This window comes from Topomyia yanbarensis, chromosome 2 (assembly GCF_030247195.1).
Source record: "Topomyia yanbarensis strain Yona2022 chromosome 2, ASM3024719v1, whole genome shotgun sequence".
NCBI classification, from domain to species: Eukaryota; Metazoa; Arthropoda; class Insecta; order Diptera; family Culicidae; genus Topomyia; species Topomyia yanbarensis.
In genome coordinates, this window is record NC_080671.1 from 98235197 (window position 1) to 98255439 (window position 20243).

General features: G+C 40.4%; 2 protein-coding genes across 7 annotated transcripts; both read left to right on the plus strand.

Moving 5' to 3' along the window:
- Nucleotides 1–2736: 2736 nt before the first annotated feature.
- On the plus strand, nt 2737–4348 carry LOC131678940 (glucose-6-phosphatase 3). Of its 2 annotated transcripts, none has more exons than XM_058959395.1 (4): nt 2737–3023; nt 3093–3257; nt 3317–3913; nt 3979–4348. In XM_058959395.1, exons 1-4 carry the CDS (start codon nt 3016–3018, stop codon nt 4208–4210), a joined length of 1002 nt encoding a protein of 333 aa, XP_058815378.1. In that variant the 5' UTR covers nt 2737–3015; the 3' UTR covers nt 4211–4348. The 2 variants fall into 2 exon arrangements, with proteins under 2 accessions (XP_058815378.1, XP_058815377.1); XM_058959394.1 differs by having other exon boundaries at nt 2737–3019.
- Nucleotides 4349–4476: 128 nt separating this feature from the next.
- On the plus strand, nt 4477–18690 carry LOC131678938 (uncharacterized). Of its 5 annotated transcripts, none has more exons than XR_009303762.1 (4): nt 4477–5008; nt 5068–11315; nt 11372–11466; nt 11533–18690. XR_009303762.1 is itself a non-coding variant. In XM_058959392.1 (4 exons), exon 4 carries the CDS (start codon nt 6887–6889, stop codon nt 9362–9364), a length of 2478 nt encoding a protein of 825 aa, XP_058815375.1. In that variant the 5' UTR covers nt 4477–4727; nt 4784–4878; nt 4945–5008; nt 5068–6886; the 3' UTR covers nt 9365–18690. The 5 variants fall into 5 exon arrangements, 2 of the variants coding, with proteins under 2 accessions (XP_058815375.1, XP_058815376.1); XM_058959392.1 differs by having other exon boundaries at nt 4477–4727; nt 4784–4878; nt 4945–5008; nt 5068–18690; XR_009303761.1 differs by having other exon boundaries at nt 5068–11466.
- The last annotated feature ends 1553 nt before the right edge of the window (nt 18691–20243 follow it).

The following is a 20243-nucleotide window of genomic DNA, read 5'->3' on the forward strand; positions in this document are numbered from 1 at the left end:
TTGTTATAAAATAGGCCATTTAGAACCATTTCCAAAAGAAATTAACCCTCTTTTCAAAAAAGCCGCGATTCGGAACAATTACCCTTCCGATTTGAACACTTAGGGACACTTTTTTTATATCGAAGCAACCGATTAAAAATAATTATGACCGAACCGAAACAAAACTTATGGCTACAGAAAAGCCCATTACGCCATTTGTTTGTTTTTCTTCCTTATATCCTTGTGTTTTATCGGTTTTAGCGAAAAAATAACAACCGCACCCATACGTAGGAAAAAATGTCCACCAATATTGTCAGGCGAGTTGAACATTTCGACGCTTGACTCTACTCACCTGTGTTAATTGCCCCTAGGAACAAATCGAATTTGCGGATGTGAACAAAAGGCGATTTCAATACTTGGACAAATTTTCTGGCTGCTTGAATGAGTTTATTTTTCGCGTTTCTCTAACATATCGGTTTATGTTTGATTAAAGCTTAATTTTATTTTTTGAAAAATTTGCATGCTCTCGCTTGAATTTTGTTTGATTAGTGTTCTTTTTTGCATTTTTAAGAGATGCAGATCCATTATGCATGGATTTGACCTGTCTTTTCAAATGAAGCTATCTCAAAATTAGTTCAGTACAACCAAATACAAACAACAAATTCAACCAAAAATTGCTCAAAACTGATGAAAGGCCATGCGGGTACAGCTCTCCAGAATCATCAAAGGCACCCACTTAATGCCCAAGAAAACTGATACCATTTGCTTTTTACGAGCATAGGCAGTTTGAATTTAATGCAAGGCTATCATTCGTCCATTTGCGGAAGCCAAATTGTGTATCTGACTGTAAGCCATTAGTTTCGACAAAATTGTCGAGGCGAATACAGGGAGGCATTGCAATCGGCCGATACGAGTTGTGATCGGAGGCTGGTTTTTGGATGTCAGTACACTCACTTGTCTCTAAACGTGTTGTCTTCAAAATCCTATTCTTCAAAAAACATCGAAAAACATCGTCTTCTTCAGCTCCATCCGGCGTGCCATCGTTCGAGCTACCAAAATCCCCTTGAGCTCCACCGTGGGACCAATTGCGTCACGTTCTCCTATTCACCTGCGTCCAAGTGCGCAGCTGCGGTAACCAGGTTCCTTCCACCAACTGATCCACTTGCGGATGGTCCCTGTTCGGCCGATGCCTTGGTGGAACTTCTCCTTAGCCGATAGCTGAGTCCTGATGCTTGGAGTAGGATACTTTGTGTCGAAAAAAGGAACCCTACAATATTTCACGTGTCATCAAAATTTATAATCGCTGTGATTTACTCACTTCTCTTGGAAGGCGTTTTCCGTTTCGTATTTGCCAGGCTGATTAAAAGCGTATCGCTTTCTATTCGCCGAGTACTGCTTGCTGGTACTGATGCCTGCAGGATTCTTATCTGGTGGAGGTTTTACTGGTATGTTCTAATTAGTGCCGTGAATATCTTCAACATACCTTCCCGGTGGAGTCCGGTACGATTTGGTGCGGCCCGGAATCAACCCAGATTAGATTAATAGAGCTCCTGTAAACGGACGTCCTGTTCCTGCTTGTAGGCTGCCAAGAAGAAGGGAATTAGCGTCGGAACGATTGATTCATCCCCTCCTGTTTACCTTGAGTTTTGATCGGATCCTCACTCGTGTGACTGTCGGAATCGCGTGTCTTTTCCGTGCGACATTTGCCAAGGCAAATCGTATTCGGTTTAAGCGCACTGAGCAGAAATCACGGCTGCATCTTGCACTGGTACTATTGTTCTGATTCTTCTTTTTAGTAAGCAGAAACACTCTTTTTGCAACTGACAGGTAGAGTGGATATAGTTATCGCAGAAAGTTTGTGTCGTCAACTGTTGATGTTGTTTCACTTTCAAACTGGCAAGCGGTCCTTGCGGTGGATCCATATACGCTTAACTTTAACTGAGCATAATATGTGTATTGGAGATGTTCACATTGAGTTAACATCTAATCAAATAATTTAATTGCTACTGTTTGCGTACACAAAATTTGTCGCGAATCGTCATAATTGGTACTTAAGGCAGACGTATATTGTGCTCGAAAACTTTATTTTCGTTGAAAATTGAGCATGTTTCCACGAGAAAGGTTTCTTTTGTTTTCATCTAGTTGGCCTGTTTATTCCATACACATTGATGAGAAACGACATTACTAGTCAGAAAAAAACTTTTGGAATCAAAACAAGACAGACATTACTCAGGATACCAAAAACACGAGTATTTTTTTTAAAATATCGTTGCTAATAATTTATATTCCAATTGTAGTAACTAGAAAGCTTTAGGGTGCTTACAGAGTGGCGGCGAGAAGCTGAGCTGGGGCTGGAACTGACATTAGAGTGCGAGATGCGAGAAACCTGCTTACTGCAAACCAAAGGAAGGATGTCAGAGTGAAAGCGGAGCGGATCGGCGCCGACTGCCTGCTTTTACTCTGACAGGCTCCATTTGATATGCTGCGAGCAGGTTTCTCGCATCTCGCATCATACTGTCAGTACAAGCGCCTGCTCAGCTTCTCGCGGCCATTCTGTAAGCACCCTTAGACTTGTACAAAATTACAGGTATTCCTCCATATTTGACGCGTTTTTTTTAACAGTCTCAATAAGCAGATAACTTTTCGTTATGCTGTTTCAATGTAGGCGCGAAAATAAATCCTATTCAAACCCACGTGCTCCCGGTGCATGCGCAATGGTTCTTGCCATAGAAGTTTATGCTATTGATTTTCCGTCAACTTCGCAAGTCTTTCGATTTTTTAACTTCCTGATTCCGTCAGCTGATCCTGACACTTCCTTCGACTTTTCATTCTCCTCATATCCTATAGTGTTTGTCACGCCCAATCTGTTAAAACATTCTACAGCTGAAATTACAAATAGCAACAACATAATATCAGTAATGCGTATATCCGTTTCTTATTGAGGTCATTCCGTGTGATCAAAATTGGTCGGCCTAGTTATGAAGCTTTACAGCTACATATTAAAGTGTGAAATTTACCAGATTTTATACGTGCAGGATGTGTAAGTAAGAGACGCTTACCATGTTTCATATGTGACTGAATTCAGTGCTAAGTTTTGTTTCACTTTGTTCCAGTTTATCGCGATACGAGGACTTTTTGGCCACGGTTACCAGAGCTTTCGATCCGAAATTCTTGTTTCTCACTGTTATCCCTTTGGTGGCGGGACTCAGTACTCGGCTTTATTCCAGGCTATTATTGAGTGTGTTACTCGCGGAATATTTCAACACTTTGTTGAAATGGTATCCGGATTGAACTATATTTAATTTATCGGAATTAACCAAAAATTTTATAATTTCAGGATACTTGCCGAGGATCGTCCTTTCTGGTGGGTACATGAAACCAATGAATTCACCTCGCTTAATCGGCCCAAGCTGTATCAGAATGAGTACACGTGCGAGCCAAGTCCGGGAAATCCGTCCGGTCATTTAATGACCTCGACCACCTACCTGTATGTGATGTTTTCCGTGCTCGAGGAAGCCGTTCTGCAATATGGTCGTTCTGTTGTTATTGCCCTGCGTGTATGCTACTACTTGATGCTGCTGTTCATTTCGGTTTCGCGGATGTATTTTGGATGCCACTTTCTACACCAATGTATCTTCGGAATCTTATTGGGGGTTGTACTGACGAAGTTGACCATGTCGCTCAGCTTCGAAAAGCACTTAACCAAACTGTCCAGGAAACGTCGAATAGCTTACTGCTGCCTAACTTGTCTAGTGTTGCTAGGAATTTATTGGGGACAGAAGCTAATTGGTGTTGACCCTCAGTGGTCGGTAAAGATGGCCTTCAAATGGTGTGACGATCCATTTTACTTAAATCCAAGCACCACGCTGGTGTTTAGTGCCATACGCCTTACCGGTTCACTGGTTGCTTTTGCAATCGTTGGACCCGTACTGAAGTAAGTTTCACTACAATAACAATCAACCTGAGATTTGTCAAACTAATGACATCTTATTTTTTCAGATCCGCTCCGCTCAACTGGAAGCGAAGTATCCCCTTAACGCTAGTAATGATGGCTGCCAAGTGGGTTGCTGTGAGCTACACCCCACGTTACCACGGGGTTGTCGTATTTTATCTGTACACCTTTCTAACACATCTACTTTTCACCTTTGGCTATATGCGACTAGTGCCAGCGGTTGCCTCCGCTACAGTTGACTCAAGAGTACAACGCAACTCTAGGCCCAAGATCAACTGAACAATAGCTCCTATCAGAACTGCATCATACATTATACAGCTTCTCGAAAACCTTGTAGATTATCGCTTTTTGCATAGCACATATCAAGCGCAACTTTAGCTCAGCTGGTAATAAAATTATTTCTTGAAAAATGTTGAACCGAAATGGGAAATAATTTCACTTAACTATCCATGTTCTTGGGTGCAAATCTAATGCTAAAGAGCTGAAATTGCACGTTTTGAAAGGAAAATCAAACTTTTTTTACTTTTTTGTTTTTTTTTTTCAAGTCAAAGTTTCATGTTTACATAACTGTAAGCACCGCAGGGCATATTGGGCATACCTGTTGTAGCACTACCTTGGGCCAACGCTTAGTCGATCGCTGGACAAAAACATAGCTGTCAAAGGGTAGCATAGAGAAGGAAGAAAAAAGGTAAACAAGAAAAAGTGAGTCGAGAGGATTAAAGTTATTTGCAAGTGAAAATTACTAATAATTTCAGTGGATTGAAACAGTTTATTGGCAGTGCATTAAAGTTACATTGTAAGTAAACAATTCGAATGTAATTGAAGATCTATCTAACTATCGCGGCAAATTAGGCCCTACAGGTGAATTACATTCAGCCGCGTGCAATTCGTCAGTGCCTGAAAGGAAATACTTACCGTAGGATTGGTGTAGATTGAGCCCGTTATCTGTGAGTAAAAAAGTAAACAAAACAGGAAAATTAAGCTGTTAACTTATATTACTGATTTGAACATAGGAGTCGGTGTCGTAAGTCGAGGAAGGTTGAGACATCAGGATTAATTTGGAGAGAAACTATTCATGTAAGCTGAATTCATTTGTATACCACTATAAATAGATATAACAAGAATAATAATTACAGTTTTAAGCTGCGCGAATACGGCTGCTATAAAAAAGGTTTGTGATTAATCCGAACAAACTTAAAAATGAATAAAGCTGTTTTTAACCTAAACGACACCGAGGTAACTGGCTACAACTGTGCGGTCTGCAACCGGCCGGATCATGCCGAGGATGAAATGGTCGCCTGCGACTGTTGCCGAAGATGGTTTCACTTTGGATGTGCCGAAGTTGGAAGCGAGGTAGGTGATATTTCTTGGAGCTGTCCAGAATGCAAAAGCAAGCCGAATGATGGAAATGCGGAAGACAGTGGCAAACTTGTGCCAGCCGCAGATAACGATAAAGCAGGAAGCGGGGGAACGTATAAACCAGTCGTTAATCCTGCTACAGTTCCGGATGAGGTTTTGCAGAGTTTACCCGAGAAAACAGGCACATTATCGTTCCAGGAGTTAGAGCTGCAGAAGATAGAGGCATCTCGTAAAAGGCAGGAAGAACATATGGAGATGGAAAGGGTCTTATATAAGCGACGGCTGGAAGTACAACGAGAGCTGTTTGAAAAGAGACAGCAGATAGAGCGTGAAAAGCGGCGGATGGAACTCGAGTTCGAAAGGCAGAGTCTGCAAATGGCGATTGCAGAAGAAGAAGAGCATCATAAGCAGCAACAGCAGATTAGAGCCGAACTGACTCGCAAGTTAGAACAGCTGCGAATGAGGCGGGTAGCAAATTCACCGGAAGGGATTCAAGCCATATGCGAATTAGAGAAGCCTGGAGAGGCCTTTGATGCAAAAGCAACCACGAATGACGAAAATCACCCGGGTAACAAACAGCTGGGTGATATTCGGGGAACGTACCACAAACATTCGACCCCAAAGCAACCCGGGCAACGTCCACCGTTGCAAATAAGTCATTCGAAGGAATCGGAACCTACTGAACGTCAGGGGACACTGAATACAAAGCAAAACACGCCAGCACAATCTGTAGGAAGCCATTCAAATCTGGATGATGTTTCGGAGTCAGAAGCGGAGAGCGAGTGCTCCATACGATCACGATCACAGCGAGACACTCGCCGGGAAAGGGGCCCAACGAGAGCCCAGTTGTCGGCCAGGCAGTTTTTAGCCAAGAAGCTTCCTACATTTACCGGGCGGCCAGAAGATTGGCCGATGTTTATCTCAAGTTTCGAGACAGCAAATCAAGCTTGTGGGTTCTCTAACGTCGAAAACCTAGGACGGTTGCAAGAGAGCTTGAAAGGTCAAGCATTAGAAGCAGTCCGAAGTCGCCTGCTATGGCCAGATGCCGTGCCTCAGATCATCGAATCTCTTCGGATGCTGTACGGACGGCCCGAGCAATTATTGAATATGCTGTTGGTCAAAGTTCGGAAGGCGGAACCACCCAAGACCGATCGTTTGGCGACCTACATTGGTTTCGGTATGACGGTGCAGCAACTCGTCGATCATTTGGAAGCAAGTGATCTAAAAGACCACTTGGTAAACCCTATGCTGATCCAAGAGTTGGTAGAAAAACTACCAGCTAGTACAAAAATGGAGTGGGTGCGCTACAAACGAAGGAAGCACCGCGTAACTCTTCGAACATTATCCGATTTTCTGTCGGAGATTGTGAGGGATGCCAGCGAGGCCACGTTGTACTGCGGAGGATTTTCGCAACTTGAAAGTAACCCAAGAAGCGGGAAGGGTAAACTGAAAGAGCGCGAAGAGTTCTTAAATGCTCATTGCGCATCCGAAACTGATAATCGGCGCGAGGTAGAAGGAAAGAAGCCGTGAAAAATCTGCTCTCGGTCAGATCACCGCATCCGTAACTGCCCCGAATTTCGTAAATTAAATCTGGCGATGCGCTGGGAGGCGGTACGAAAATGGAGTCTGTGTAAAAATTGTTTGAATGATCACGGAGATTCTCTTTGCAAACTCAGTTTTCGTTGCAATGTCGGCAGCTGCAGTGAATCGCACAATCCGCTTCTACACCCGGAAGAAGCTTACGCTGATTGCAATGTGCATCGATTCCAGCAGAAATCGGTGATCTTTCGCACGGTCCCAGTAACACTCTACAATGGGAAGTATGCGATAGATACGATAGCTTTCCTCGACGAAGGTTCCTCATACACGCTGGTTGAGAATGTTTTGACGAAACTGTTGAAGACGAAAGGTGTTGTTCAACCGCTTCGTGTAACATGGACGGCAGGCGTTTCTCGGGTGGAAAAAGACTCACAGAGGTTGAATTTGTCGATTTCAGCTCGAGGTTCCACCCAGCGCTTCCAGATTCAGGACGCACACACTGTAGAGGAGCTGAAATTGCCGAAACAGACGCTGGATTTGAAAGAAGTTGCAAATCAGTATGTGCATCTTCGAGACTTGCCAGTACCGGATAGTAAACACAGCGTTCCTCGAATATTAATTGGGTTAAAAGACCTTCACCTGTACACTCCACTCGAGACTCGAGTTGGACGCCCCGATGAGCCCATAGCGGTCAAATCGAAGCTAGGTTGGACGGTATATGGTCCGATACGGAGCGCCGATTTGAAAGAAGAGTTTGTTGGTCATCATTCTTGTGGTGGCGTTTCCAATCAAGAGTTGCACGACTTACTGAAAGAGCATTATGCGTTGGAAGAGGCAGGAGTTACTGCAGCACTACTGCCGGAATCGTCCGAAGACCGGAGAGCGAGAGAAATTTTGGATAGCACAACGGTTAGGATCGGTGATCGCTTTGAGACGGGGTTGTTGTGGATAGTGGACGAACCCAGTTTTCCAGACAGCTATGCCATGGCCCTGAGACGGATGAAGGGACTTGAAAAGCGACTTCTAAAAGACGAAATTCTGTACAACAGGGTGCGAAGCACAATAGCTGATTATCTGACGAAAGGATATGCTCACAAAGCGACGTTCCAAGAATTGCATGAACATCCAGCCTCCAAGGTGTGGTATTTGCCATTAAACATCGTGATAAACCCCAGGAAGCCGGAGAAACTCCGTCTAGTGTGGGACGCAGCAGCAGCTGTTGGTGGAGTCTCGTTAAATTCCCAGTTGCTTACCGGACCAGACATGCTGACATCTCTACCGTCCGTTATTTGTCGTTTTCGGGAACGAGAGGTCGGGTTCGGAGGTGATATAAAAGAAATGTATCACCAACTGCGCATCAGAAAAGAGGACCAGCAAGCTCAGCGATTCTTGTTTAGAAATGATCCTTGCGCGCGTCCTGAGGTATATGTTATGAATGTTGCTACATTTGGATCAACCTGTTCCCCATGTTCCGCTCAATTTGTGAAAAACAAGAACGCAGACGAATTCTTCTCACAGTATCCAGAGGCGTCGAGGGCCATAGTAGACAACCACTATGTCGATGACTATTTTGACTGCACTGATACTGTGGGAGAAGCGATAAAACGAGCCAAAGACGTTCGTTATATTCACTCTCGAGGCGGCTTCGACATCCGAAATTGGGTGGCTAGTTCAAATGACGTCTTACGGGCGCTAGGTGAAGCAAAGACGGAACAGCAAGTTCATTTCCATCAAGACAAACATACGGGGACTGAGCGAGTTCTAGGTATTGTATGGAATCCGAAGAGCGACGAGCTTTGTTTTTCTACGAGGTTGCGTGACGAACTGATACCTTTCATAAGTGGTGAACGATGGCCAACTAAAAGAGCGGTACTGAGTTGCGTGATGAGCTTTTTCGATCCGCTAGGCCTGCTCGCTCCATTCACCATCTACGGAAAGATGCTGATACAGGACCTCTGGCGAAGAGGCTGCGAGTGGGATGAGGAGATAGACGAGGAATCGATGATGAAGTGGAGAAATTGGATTGAGCGGCTGCCGGAAATCGAAAGAATCAGGATGCCTCGGTATCACTTCGTGAAAGGGCAGGCGCCGGACTACAGTACTCTACAACTGCACGTATTTGTAGATGCTAGCTCGAACGCATACGGCTGCGTTGCATATTTCCGGATTTTGATAGCTGGAAAACCGCACTGTTCACTTGTAATGGCGAAGTCAAAGGTAGCTCCGTTAAAGCAACTGACGATCCCGCGCCTAGAATTACAAGGGGCGGTTCTGGGATCAAGGCTGATGAACACCATTATGGAAACTCATTCACTGCCCATTAAGCAGCGGTTTATTTGGACGGACTCTAGAACTGTTCTTTCCTGGATTCACTCCGATCAGCGAAAATATAAACAATTTGTCGCGTTTCGGATTGGAGAGATCCATACCCTTTCAAAACAGTGCGAGTGGCGCTGGTTACCTACTAAGCACAACGTGGCAGATGACGTTACTAAGTGGCATGCGGGACGGCGATTTGAATCCGATACTCCATAGTTCCAGGGAGCAACAATCTTAAATCAGTTCGAAGAAACATGGCAGCAGCAACCACAAGTAGTACCGAACGTGTTGGAGGAAATTCGGGCCGTTCATTTGTTTCATGACGTTTTAGTCCTGAAGCAAATCGTCGATCCTCTCCGCTTCTCTAAATGGAAGGTTCTAGTTCGGACTGTGGCATGTGCATATCGTTTCATTTATAACTGTCAGCGAAAGGTTGCAAAGCTGAGTATCGAAGCACTTCCAGTAACAGAAAAGGTGAAGAAACTCGCGAAAGTGCATCACTCTGTTGTCGCAGTACCAATAAAGCGTGAGGAATACCAGAAGGCTGAATCCTACCTATGGCGAGTGGCCCAAGCAGAGGTGTACGAAGAGGAGGTGAAGATACTCATGAAAAATCAACAACTTACTCATACAGACCATTATCGACTAGAGAAAGATAGCCAACTTTACGACAAGTCTCCCTTCTTGGACGATAGTAACGTAATAAGAATGGAGGGAAGGACAAAAAATGCTCCATTCGTTCCGTTTGAGTTACGCTGTCCAATCATTCTACCGAAGGGACATCGCATAACTACGTTGCTAGTGGAATATTTCCATCAGAAAATGGGTCACGCGAACACCGAAACGGTTGTAAATGAGATGCGACAGCGGTTCTGTATAAAGCATCTCAGAGCAAAGCTGAAGCGCGTAGTAAAACTATGTGTACGTTGTAAGATCAGGAAGAGCAGCCCAGTAATCCCAAGAATGGCACCACTTCCGGTTCAGCGTATTACGCCCTACAAGCGGCCGTTCAGTTTTACAGGCATCGACTATTTCGGGCCAGTGCAAGTGACAGTAGGACGTCGAACGGAAAAACGTTGGATCGCCTTGTTTACATGCTTAACGACGAGGGCAGTGCATCTTGAAGTCGCTCACAGTCTAACGACGCAAGCATGCGTTATGGCGATAAGACGGTTTACCTGCCGGCGGGGAGCTCCACTAGAAATCTTTTCAGACAATGGTACAAATTTTAAAGGTGCGAGTAAGGAGGTTGTGAAACGGATATATGCAGATTGCGATGAGACGTTCACCGATGCTACTACTAGGTGGAATTTCAATCCACCCTCAGCACCCCATATGGGCGGGGCGTGGGAACGATTGGTACGCTCGGTGAAGGCAGCTCTCAGTGAGCTAGATGATGGGCGGAAGTTGACGGATGAAATTCTTCTTACCACGTTGGCGGAAGCAGAAGATCTTGTAAACTCACGACCGTTGACGTATATCCCTATAGAGTTAGGAGCGGAAGCAGCACTAACCCCAAATCATTTCCTGCGCTCTTCTGTGGCGGGTGATGTAACACAGTCGATTCGAAAAAGCGATCAAGCTCAAGCGTTGCGTGACTCGTATAAGCGATCACAACATTTGGCAGACCAGATTTGGAAGCGCTGGATCTCGGAATACTTGCCAACACTGAACCAGCGAAGCAAGTGGCATGACGAATCAGATCCGGTTGAAGTAGGCGATATAGTGTACATTGTGGACGAGAACAGTCGTAAAGGCTGGGTTCGTGGGATCGTTACTACCGTCTTCAAGTCGAAGGATGGCCGGATTAGGCAGGCATTGGTAAGAACAACAAAAGGTGAGATGAAAAGACCGGTGGCTAAGTTGGCGGTGCTTGAAGTGAGAGAGCGTAAATCTGGCGTTAAGGCGGAGCCAACACCAGTGTTACAGGGCGGGGTTATGTAAGCACCGCAGGGCATATTGGGCATACCTGTTGTAGCACTACCTTGGGCCAACGCTTAGTCGATCGCTGGACAAAAACATAGCTGTCAAAGGGTAGCATAGAGAAGGAAGAAAAAAGGTAAACAAGAAAAAGTGAGTCGAGAGGATTAAAGTTATTTGCAAGTGAAAATTACTAATAATTTCAGTGGATTGAAACAGTTTATTGGCAGTGCATTAAAGTTACATTGTAAGTAAACAATTCGAATGTAATTGAAGATCTATCTAACTATCGCGGCAAATTAGGCCCTACAGGTGAATTACATTCAGCCGCGTGCAATTCGTCAGTGCCTGAAAGGAAATACTTACCGTAGGATTGGTGTAGATTGAGCCCGTTATCTGTGAGTAAAAAAGTAAACAAAACAGGAAAATTAAGCTGTTAACTTATATTACTGATTTGAACATAGGAGTCGGTGTCGTAAGTCGAGGAAGGTTGAGACATCAGGATTAATTTGGAGAGAAACTATTCATGTAAGCTGAATTCATTTGTATACCACTATAAATAGATATAACAAGAATAATAATTACAGTTTTAAGCTGCGCGAATATATAAAAGCTATAAAAAAGGTTTGTGATTAATCCGAACAATAACAAATTACGAAACATTTCCAGGACACGTGTTATAATCTAATATTATTAATTAGTTAAAGAATTTGCGTTTTGACGTCGTCTTATCAGAATCCGATACTAACTTAGTGACAGGACTAAGCTAGCGCCGGATTGCGCTGCGTGATGCCCCACAAGAAAAGGACCGATGAAATTTAATGCACTATGCTATATTTATCATTAGTGGAGAAAAAATTAAGTAGAAGAGTTGTTTTATACTACATTTACGCGATAAAGGCACAAAACCTACATATAATTTTCTTTTCTAAGCTAATACTATATAAAAATAGTGATGATAATATTTCGTCAGCTCCTTGGTTTATTTTAGGCTGTTGATATTGGGATACTGTTAAATTAAAATAATTTGTTTTTTAAACAGGGCTATCATAATAATCATAATAAATTATCATTAGGGCTCAAGTCATAAAGTAGTTTATATACATCATAACATCCAAAACTATGAGTGTGTCACAAATCCCCGACTATGTACGGGGAACGTGCCATTTGAGCCAATATGTTCTGATTCCTGATGAGTGTGTCATGTAATCCTTGATTTTATGACGCAATCTTTTAATTGCTGATTATTGTTGTCACTTAAAATAGCTATATAATTGTACCACCTCTACATAACGATTGACACAATTATGATGCCAATTGGTAGAAAATTACTGTCCTACAAGTTTATTCATGCCGTTATAATTGTCAGTGCGCACATACGTGTCAACCAGAATGTCCAGTCTTGTCATAAAGATAATTAAAACCGATCGCGCGAGAATAGTTTCTAACCAATCATATGATTTATCGAACGATTACTACCGTTATATATATGCTTGTAGAACCTTAAACCATATTTTTCACATAGTTTCAACACATCGACACCCTTTGAGCAATCAATATAGCGGTTTTATGATTATAGCACTCAGCGCATATGTCAACCTACCGCTGCGGTGTAACCTAGCTGTACTCGACGAATGGATAAACGTGCCGTGACATACTCAGTTCAAATCTAATTTATCTTTATGGTAAAACGATTATCGTGTCCCAAGACACGCCGGGTATGAAGCGTCAATTTTGTTGACACTCTCGGCAGATCATTTTCATATATTTTATCATCGAGCTTTTCTTCCGAGCGATTCGATGCAGATGCTTGGTATGTACCTAAGTAGTTAGCTTTCGGCCACTAATACCTTCCGGTAGCACACCTATGTATAACGAACTCCGAGCTAGATTCGATTGCCAAGTTCACCTTTTTTTGCGCTGAACAAACATGTTGCGGTAAGCATATTGCTATAACGACAAGTGCTTACAGTTAAAAGTAAAATAAAAAAACTGGCTCTCGATCCTACCTTCGCCGATCGTCAGTACAGTGGACAAAGTCCTCGGTTAATGCATGGGGAAGTCGTGTGAACTAACATTGGCATTGATCTGATTCATATAGGTTCGCAAACTGGATGCGGGGAACTGGAAATTACGATACAGATGGACATTTCAGATCGAATGTTCAAATAAGAAAGGGTTACTAAGTGAACATTCCAGTTTGGCGAAGTTTGCTTGATGTGTTCTTGAGAGTGGTTGGGCATTGCCGGCGGTCCAGCAGCAGGAGAACAACCTAAATGCAAGCCTCCTGTTCGAACTTCGTAGCTGATCGGCGTAACACGAGGCTGAATAGTTAAATGGGCGTTAATAGGCAAAGTTCCAGCACACGATGCCAAGGAGACTAGATGCTCAGAGCTTGCTATTGGGTTAGAATGGCTATTTTGTGAAGTAACTAGTTTCCTGGTAGCACAAAGGTGGGATTACTCAATTCATATTGACAACACCTCGTCAGGTTGCTCGTAGGCTTGGTCCAGTCGATATTAGCCCATACGTTCAAGGTCTAAAACTTTTATGAGCACTTGAACGGATGTGTGCCGATCACCGTATGTAAATATTTTCTTTATAATGAAATCAGTTACATTACCACAAATGCTTAATTGATAATTAATAACGTGATGTTTAATTAGTGATAATGTTAGCAACGTTAGAAAAAATATGGTAGTTTTTCGAAATGGTGTAAGAATATCTCCGGTATAGCTTCACAAATTTTATGGTTATCCGAATCTGACTTAAACATTTTCAGTTGAGCTTTTAGAACAAAGCACATTTTTCGTATTCAATATCAAAATATTTCCTATGATTCGTGGATTTTTTTTTGAATCCCAAAGTTCGTTAATTTTTTATTTCCGGAATTCAGATTTTATTTTAGCGGATGGAAATTTATTTTTTCAAGGTAACAATGCTCTGATACAATCTGTAAAACTGGCGTGGTACAAAATTTCACACCGATCATTTTAAACATCGCATGAAGCCTGCACAGTTGCCAAGCCTAAATAATATCGAGCTACTGCACAGTGCACTTTTGGTACACATAAAAAAAAAATTTCGGTTGAAATTACTATTTTAGAGGGGTAAATTAATTACATTGTACCCACAATTTTCAGCTGATAATATTATGATTTCGCTGCAACCACGTAAACAATTATTTCTACCATATTAATTTATCTTTGGTTTCTGTAGTTTTCACTATGTTTGTAGTATATTCATCTCACCGTATGGTATTCGTTTTTATTATGAAAGTAGTCAAGTTGAGAACTAATATTCTCCCGTGATGATTTAAGTTCATAGTAAATTTAACCATACACGATATACTTTTTACTGTAAGATTTTGCTACATACCTAACAAATATAATGTCACAAATAAGTGCGTTGTTCTGCTAATAGTTATGAATGCATTGAGGGGTCCAGTTATTTAGAAAATATACTTTATTTACGAGTACTTACGGATGACTATGATGAAGTTTTAGCTCAAATTCCAGACAGAATTCAACTAGTCTGGTTTATGGTCATCCTAAAAGAATTAATTACATCGACAGTTTGGCATACCACTGTTAAAATTTCATTTTAAACTTACCACTAGATTTTCCAACAATGTTTTCCGGACATGTGATTGTGTATGTTAAATTATATTTATTTTGCAGAACATTTGTACTCACAATAAAATAAGCAATGCAAATGAGCTTGTTGCGACGAAAAACAAAAACAAGTTAATTGGATCGAAATGGCGCGCGTCAACATTCCCTTGACACGTAGAAATGCTATGTTTCTAGTACATTTAAACGGAAATCATAGTCAGCTGAACTTTGTCGGTACATTACATTTAATTTTACCATAATCATGGTAAAATTTGACCTTATAACAAGAAAATGACGGGACGATAACAACACGCATAATAAATATTACCGGAAATGAAGTGAATTTTAACACAAAAGTATAGTTGGTTTAAATAACACTAGTTTACAAATTTTGGGTTAATTGCATGAAGTGATGACTATGACTATGATCTACCACCTACTGTAGCAAGGCACAACCGGTAGCATGGACTGACCTTCCTGCATAATTTGTTCAAGTTTTACATTCTGGATATCTTCAGCATATTATTGTATGAAGGGCCAAAATAGGGTGGGCTAACCCGTAAGCTTAAGCGCCTTTTGCGGGATTGTTGAGAGTCTCCTTCCAATGACATCATCATATATCCAAACGCAAAACAAGCCATTATACTGGATGTTGTCCCAGTGAGTGGGGAGAAGAGCCCGCCTCCAATCTACGAGATGTTAATAATAGGAAGTTGACAGTTCCACTCTCCCTATCCACCATCGTTTCAATCAGGTGCCCTGGTGGTCCCACCCGATCCCAAGGTATCAAATCAGATCAATATATGTTTTCTATATAACTACTACAATGTGTCTATTTGCAAATATTTGCTACTCTATTACTACAGTTTAGTGAAAAAAGTCAGCTACAACTACGCATGCATCATATTCTACTTTTGTTAATAATTTTAATGTAAGAGGAAAGCGTGTACTATCCATAGAGTTCAGTAAGAGAAAAGACAGCATTAGTTATTACATCCACATAAACTTAGGTTAACATAAATATAAAGGATATGCCAACCTGTTTGAAGTGTTTCGTGACAAGCAAATTGGTTAAAGTCGTTCATCCTGTAGAGAAGTACAACACTTTTTGCCGTAACCTATCTCATCACGAAAGTGATACTGAATACCAAAAGTATCGATTTTCATGACAGTCCAATCCGTTTCGGGAAAGCGTCGTGTATCATATTTGGCAAGCCCTCGACTCCTTTGGATTACCTAACTTCTATAATATACTGGAATTCGTTGAATAGATTATATAACGATAGATTAAATGATTGAATGATAGTTAAAATTACGGTTATTGACACTTGATTATTTACAGAAACTAAAAACAAAATTATCTACCAAGATATTTATTATAGGTATACTAGATAAAATTCAATGCAGATGAATATAGTAAGTAAAATTCAATGCCACGGGCCTGCGTAAAATAATATTATACACTTACCCATACCTCTCAGTCTCAGTTGCTTCGGTTGTTGTTTTCATTCGTTTTTATTTTATTTTATTTTTTATTTTATTTATTTATTTTTTTTGCATTTTTATTTATTTATTTTTTTATATTTTATTATTATTATTATAATTATAATTATTATTATTGTTTTATTTCTTCATGCTCTTCCAATATCTATATTTATTTACCCCTACCTTGCCCTCATCTGATTCTCCTTCCGAAATTTCACTTGCTTCGTTTTGATATATTTGTTCTGCTTTTCTTTTAAGCCTTTTCCTTATCCTTTGCCAGAACATTCCAATTTATCTCATTCATGTCATCTAGTTTATCTAAATCTTGTATCAGGGCGTTTTCCCATGTATAACTTGGCCTGCCTTCTTTTTTCTTTCTACATCTTAATGCGTATGCAAGTCTAAGCGGATGGCCCTTTTCTCTGCGTTTGATGTGACCAAAATAGCTGATGCGCCCCACTCTCGCCCTCCTATTGATAGTTCTACCATCTAGTAATACTCTAGCATTAAATGTTATTTCGGGGGACTTTGTACAATTAATAAACATGTTTCTTAATATCATTTTTTCATAGTTAGCTAACGATACTCTATTTCGTTTTGTGAGTACAGCTACCTTGATCCCATACAAAAGCGAGGGTGCCAATACAGTATTATAGATCATCTTGCCTAACTCCCAACTTGGATTAATTTTTTTGCAGAACTCAACAATAAACCTGGATGATTTCAAGGTATTTTGACATCGTTGCCTAATTGTCATTTTCCTGTTCAGAGTTGACGTCATACATGCTCTTAAATATTTCAAATGCTGGCATACCTTGAATAATTTTCCGTTCAGTGCTATATGTGTGGGTAATTCGGCTTTATCATTTGGCAACCGAACCAAAACTTGACTCTTGTCACAGTTTATTTCCAACCCTACTTCTTTAAGCTTTTCCTCTAATATTTTTAGTATCTTCTCAATTTCCTCCTTGTTCAGCGCAATCAACAGTATATCATCGGCGAATACCAGTATTAGTGGAAGCAGCAGGCATCCCACCTCCATTAGTTTGATCTCGGGTATATCTGCCACTAGTTTTATTAGTATGTCTTGCATAATAAGATTAAAAAGCATTGGTGACAGCGGGCATCCCTGTTTAATCCCCTTTCCTCTTTTAACCTCGCTTGACAGTTCATTTTCCCATAGCACCCTGGTTAATTCTCCATTTATACATAAAAGCACTCTATCCACTAACCGGGAAGGTACTTTTAACCTTAATAGAATATCTCTAATACTTTGTAATTTAACAGTATCAAATGCCTTTCTGATATCTAATGCTAGTATGTATAGGTTTTGCCAGCGTTCCAGTTTTCCTCCATTACCCGTCTTGCAACAAATATATGATCGTCTGTTGACCTGTTTGTCGTGAAGGCTGCTTGATGTAGTCCTGGTTCTCCAGTAAATTTCTTTAGCTGGTTTGCAATCCATTTTGCGTAAATCTTATATGCTGTGTTGCAGAGGGAGATTCTCCTGAAGTCATCTGCATTCGCTGCGCCGGATTTCTTTGGTATTGGTATTTGAGTTGTTTTATACCATTCGTTGGGCATTTTGTTATTTATGTAAACATTTTGAAGAATTTCCACAAGTGATTTTATTGTCTCATCGTCTGCGCATTTAATGTATTCTACATATATCCTGTCCGATCCAGGTGCTCTTCCGTTGCTCGATGTTTGGATGATTTCGTTAATTTCTTCAAAGGTGGGCGGATTTAGTAACGGTACAAAATCATGATTTTCGCAGAATTCGACTTCTAGTCCTTCACACGAATGTAAAATATCGTCCCATGTTTTTGCGCTGATTTTCGCAAATTTTCGTTTCCTTGTGCTACCGAATCCTTTCAAGTAACTGTATGTTTTCCTTATGCGGGTTCCTACATCAAAATCATTCAAGTTTTGGAAAAACTTGATCATTTCCTTTTCTTTATTATCCTTGACCGCCTTGGAGAATTCTTGTCTTCGGTTGTTGACCGTGAATTTAAAATTTTGCATATCAGGATGTTTAATCGAAACCTTAATAGCGGACTTTAATCGATTTAGTGCCCTCTTTCGTTTAGGTGTGCTTGGTATTATGGATTCTTTTAAGGTAGCATGTGCAGCTTTCTTTATTCTACTGGTTAATTCCGCGTAGCACTTCTCGACTGAATTTATGGATGTTTTAGTTTGGATGGTTAAGCTTTTCAATTTTTCCTGGTATCGTTTCTTTATTTGTATATCCTTTTGGGTTAATTGCATGAAGTTAAGAAAAAAAAGTGTTTTCTAAGTCAATTTTGGGTCGCTGATCGCGAAAATCATATTCATTTTCTTTTTCAAAGAACCGTTTTTGTGATTTTTTAAAAAAGGTGTTTTTGAGCACTTTTTGCAGTTTTTGGCCAATATCTCAGGAATGAATCTTCCGATTAACACAAACGACTCAACAAGGTATTGATGTGCCCATTCCAAAAATGTATAACATGTTAGGATAAAATATCAACAATTTAGGGTTAAGAGCAACCAAAGTCAAAAAAAGTAGTGTTTGGTGAAATTACTAATTTTTGCTTGATTTTTCATAAAGAAATAAATCAGAAAAAAAAATCTTTTAAAATCTTATGTGAAAGAAAAACCTCTCACGTGAATTTTAAGCCTAAGATCACGAAAATCCGACAAAAATTGGTGATCTTGTTAGGCACCGAGTGAAAATTGCTCTGTTTTTTCACATATCTCTTTTGGTCTTAAATAAGATTACACTAGTTTAAGGGGAAAAATGAAGTTACGAGAAAAAGTGTTTTCTAGATTAATTTTGGGTCGCTGAATACGAAAATAATACTCTATTTCTCTTTCAAAGAAGTTCTAGTTTTAAAAAAAAGATTTTTTTTTTGCTTCCGCTTTTTTGTTTTTGCTCTACTTTTTATTACAGAAAAATAATTTTTCATATTTTCGTAATCTAATGTGACAGATTTTAACAAATTTAAGGTAATCGCGATAAACTAAGAAGAAAGGTGCTTCTTCAGTTAATTTTGGATCGCTGAATACGAAAACCAAGTCCATTTTTTCAAAGAAGCATTTTCAAGATTTCTTTGAAAAAGGTGTTTTCGGCACTATTTTAGTTATTTGTCAATATCTTGTTCAAATAGGATCCGATCGAAACAGTTCGAAAGGTATTGATGTGCCCTTTCCGAAAATGTATAATATGCGTAGATCGAATCTCGACAAACATATGATTACGGCTTAAAAGCCAACCGTCAAAATTCTCTTTGAAATGAAATTTCAGACAAGCTGTTACCGGCCAATCACAGATGTTTATAGTAAACAAAAGAAAAAAAATCTCTTGCATTAACTACTATGAACTGCGTTTAGCCAGTAACGGTTTGTTCGGAATTTCCTTTCAAGAAGAATTTTGACAGTTGGCTTTTAAGCCGTAATCGTATGTTTGTCGAGAAATGTACATTTATTATGATTACAATCGACCAAAGTAAAAAAAGTCGAATGTTCGACCTTTTTTTGAAAAATGCATATTTCTTGTAAATTTTTTATAATAAATCAAGGACAGAAGAAAATTCTTTTAGAATCTAATGAGATAAACCATTTTTTTGCATAAATTTTAATCCAATGGTCACAAAAGTCGGATGTAAAATGTAGATGGTATGAAGCACTGAGAGAAAATTGTAACTTTTTATTTTTCGCACAATCATACTTTCGGCTGAAATAATCTTCTATACTTAATAGTTATTGTTTGTGTTGGGTACTGTCTTCTCGAGCTTGCATCTATCCATCTTGCGGCATTTGAATGATTTTGGATATTTCATTGTACAACTAAGTTCTCTTTTTAAAATGTGGAAATATCGTTAGAAAAGTTTTGTTTTGTCTGTGGTGAGTACATATTTTACGAATTAAGGGAATTTTAGCCTTCTGCTTCTGCGAGTTTCACAGCAGATTCTCAGTTCACAGAATATTACGTGGCTAGTGCTACGATCCCACTGAGACTCCTTCCCGATAGGGAATCGAATATTTGACGACTGGCTTATGAGACCAGTGCTACACCCTCTAAACCGCCGCACCAGGGC

Coding starts and splice junctions, on each gene's coding strand:
- LOC131678940 (XM_058959394.1), top strand. CDS start 2,958: ATGAAGCTTTACAGCTACATATTAAAGTGTGAAATTTACCAGATTTTA. Junction 3,020..3,092: donor ATTTTATACGTGCAGGATGT/GTAAGTAAGAGA, acceptor ACTTTGTTCCAG/TTTATCGCGATACGAGGACT. Junction 3,914..3,978: donor ATCGTTGGACCCGTACTGAA/GTAAGTTTCACT, acceptor TTATTTTTTCAG/ATCCGCTCCGCTCAACTGGA.
- LOC131678938 (XM_058959392.1), top strand. CDS start 6,887: ATGCGCTGGGAGGCGGTACGAAAATGGAGTCTGTGTAAAAATTGTTTG.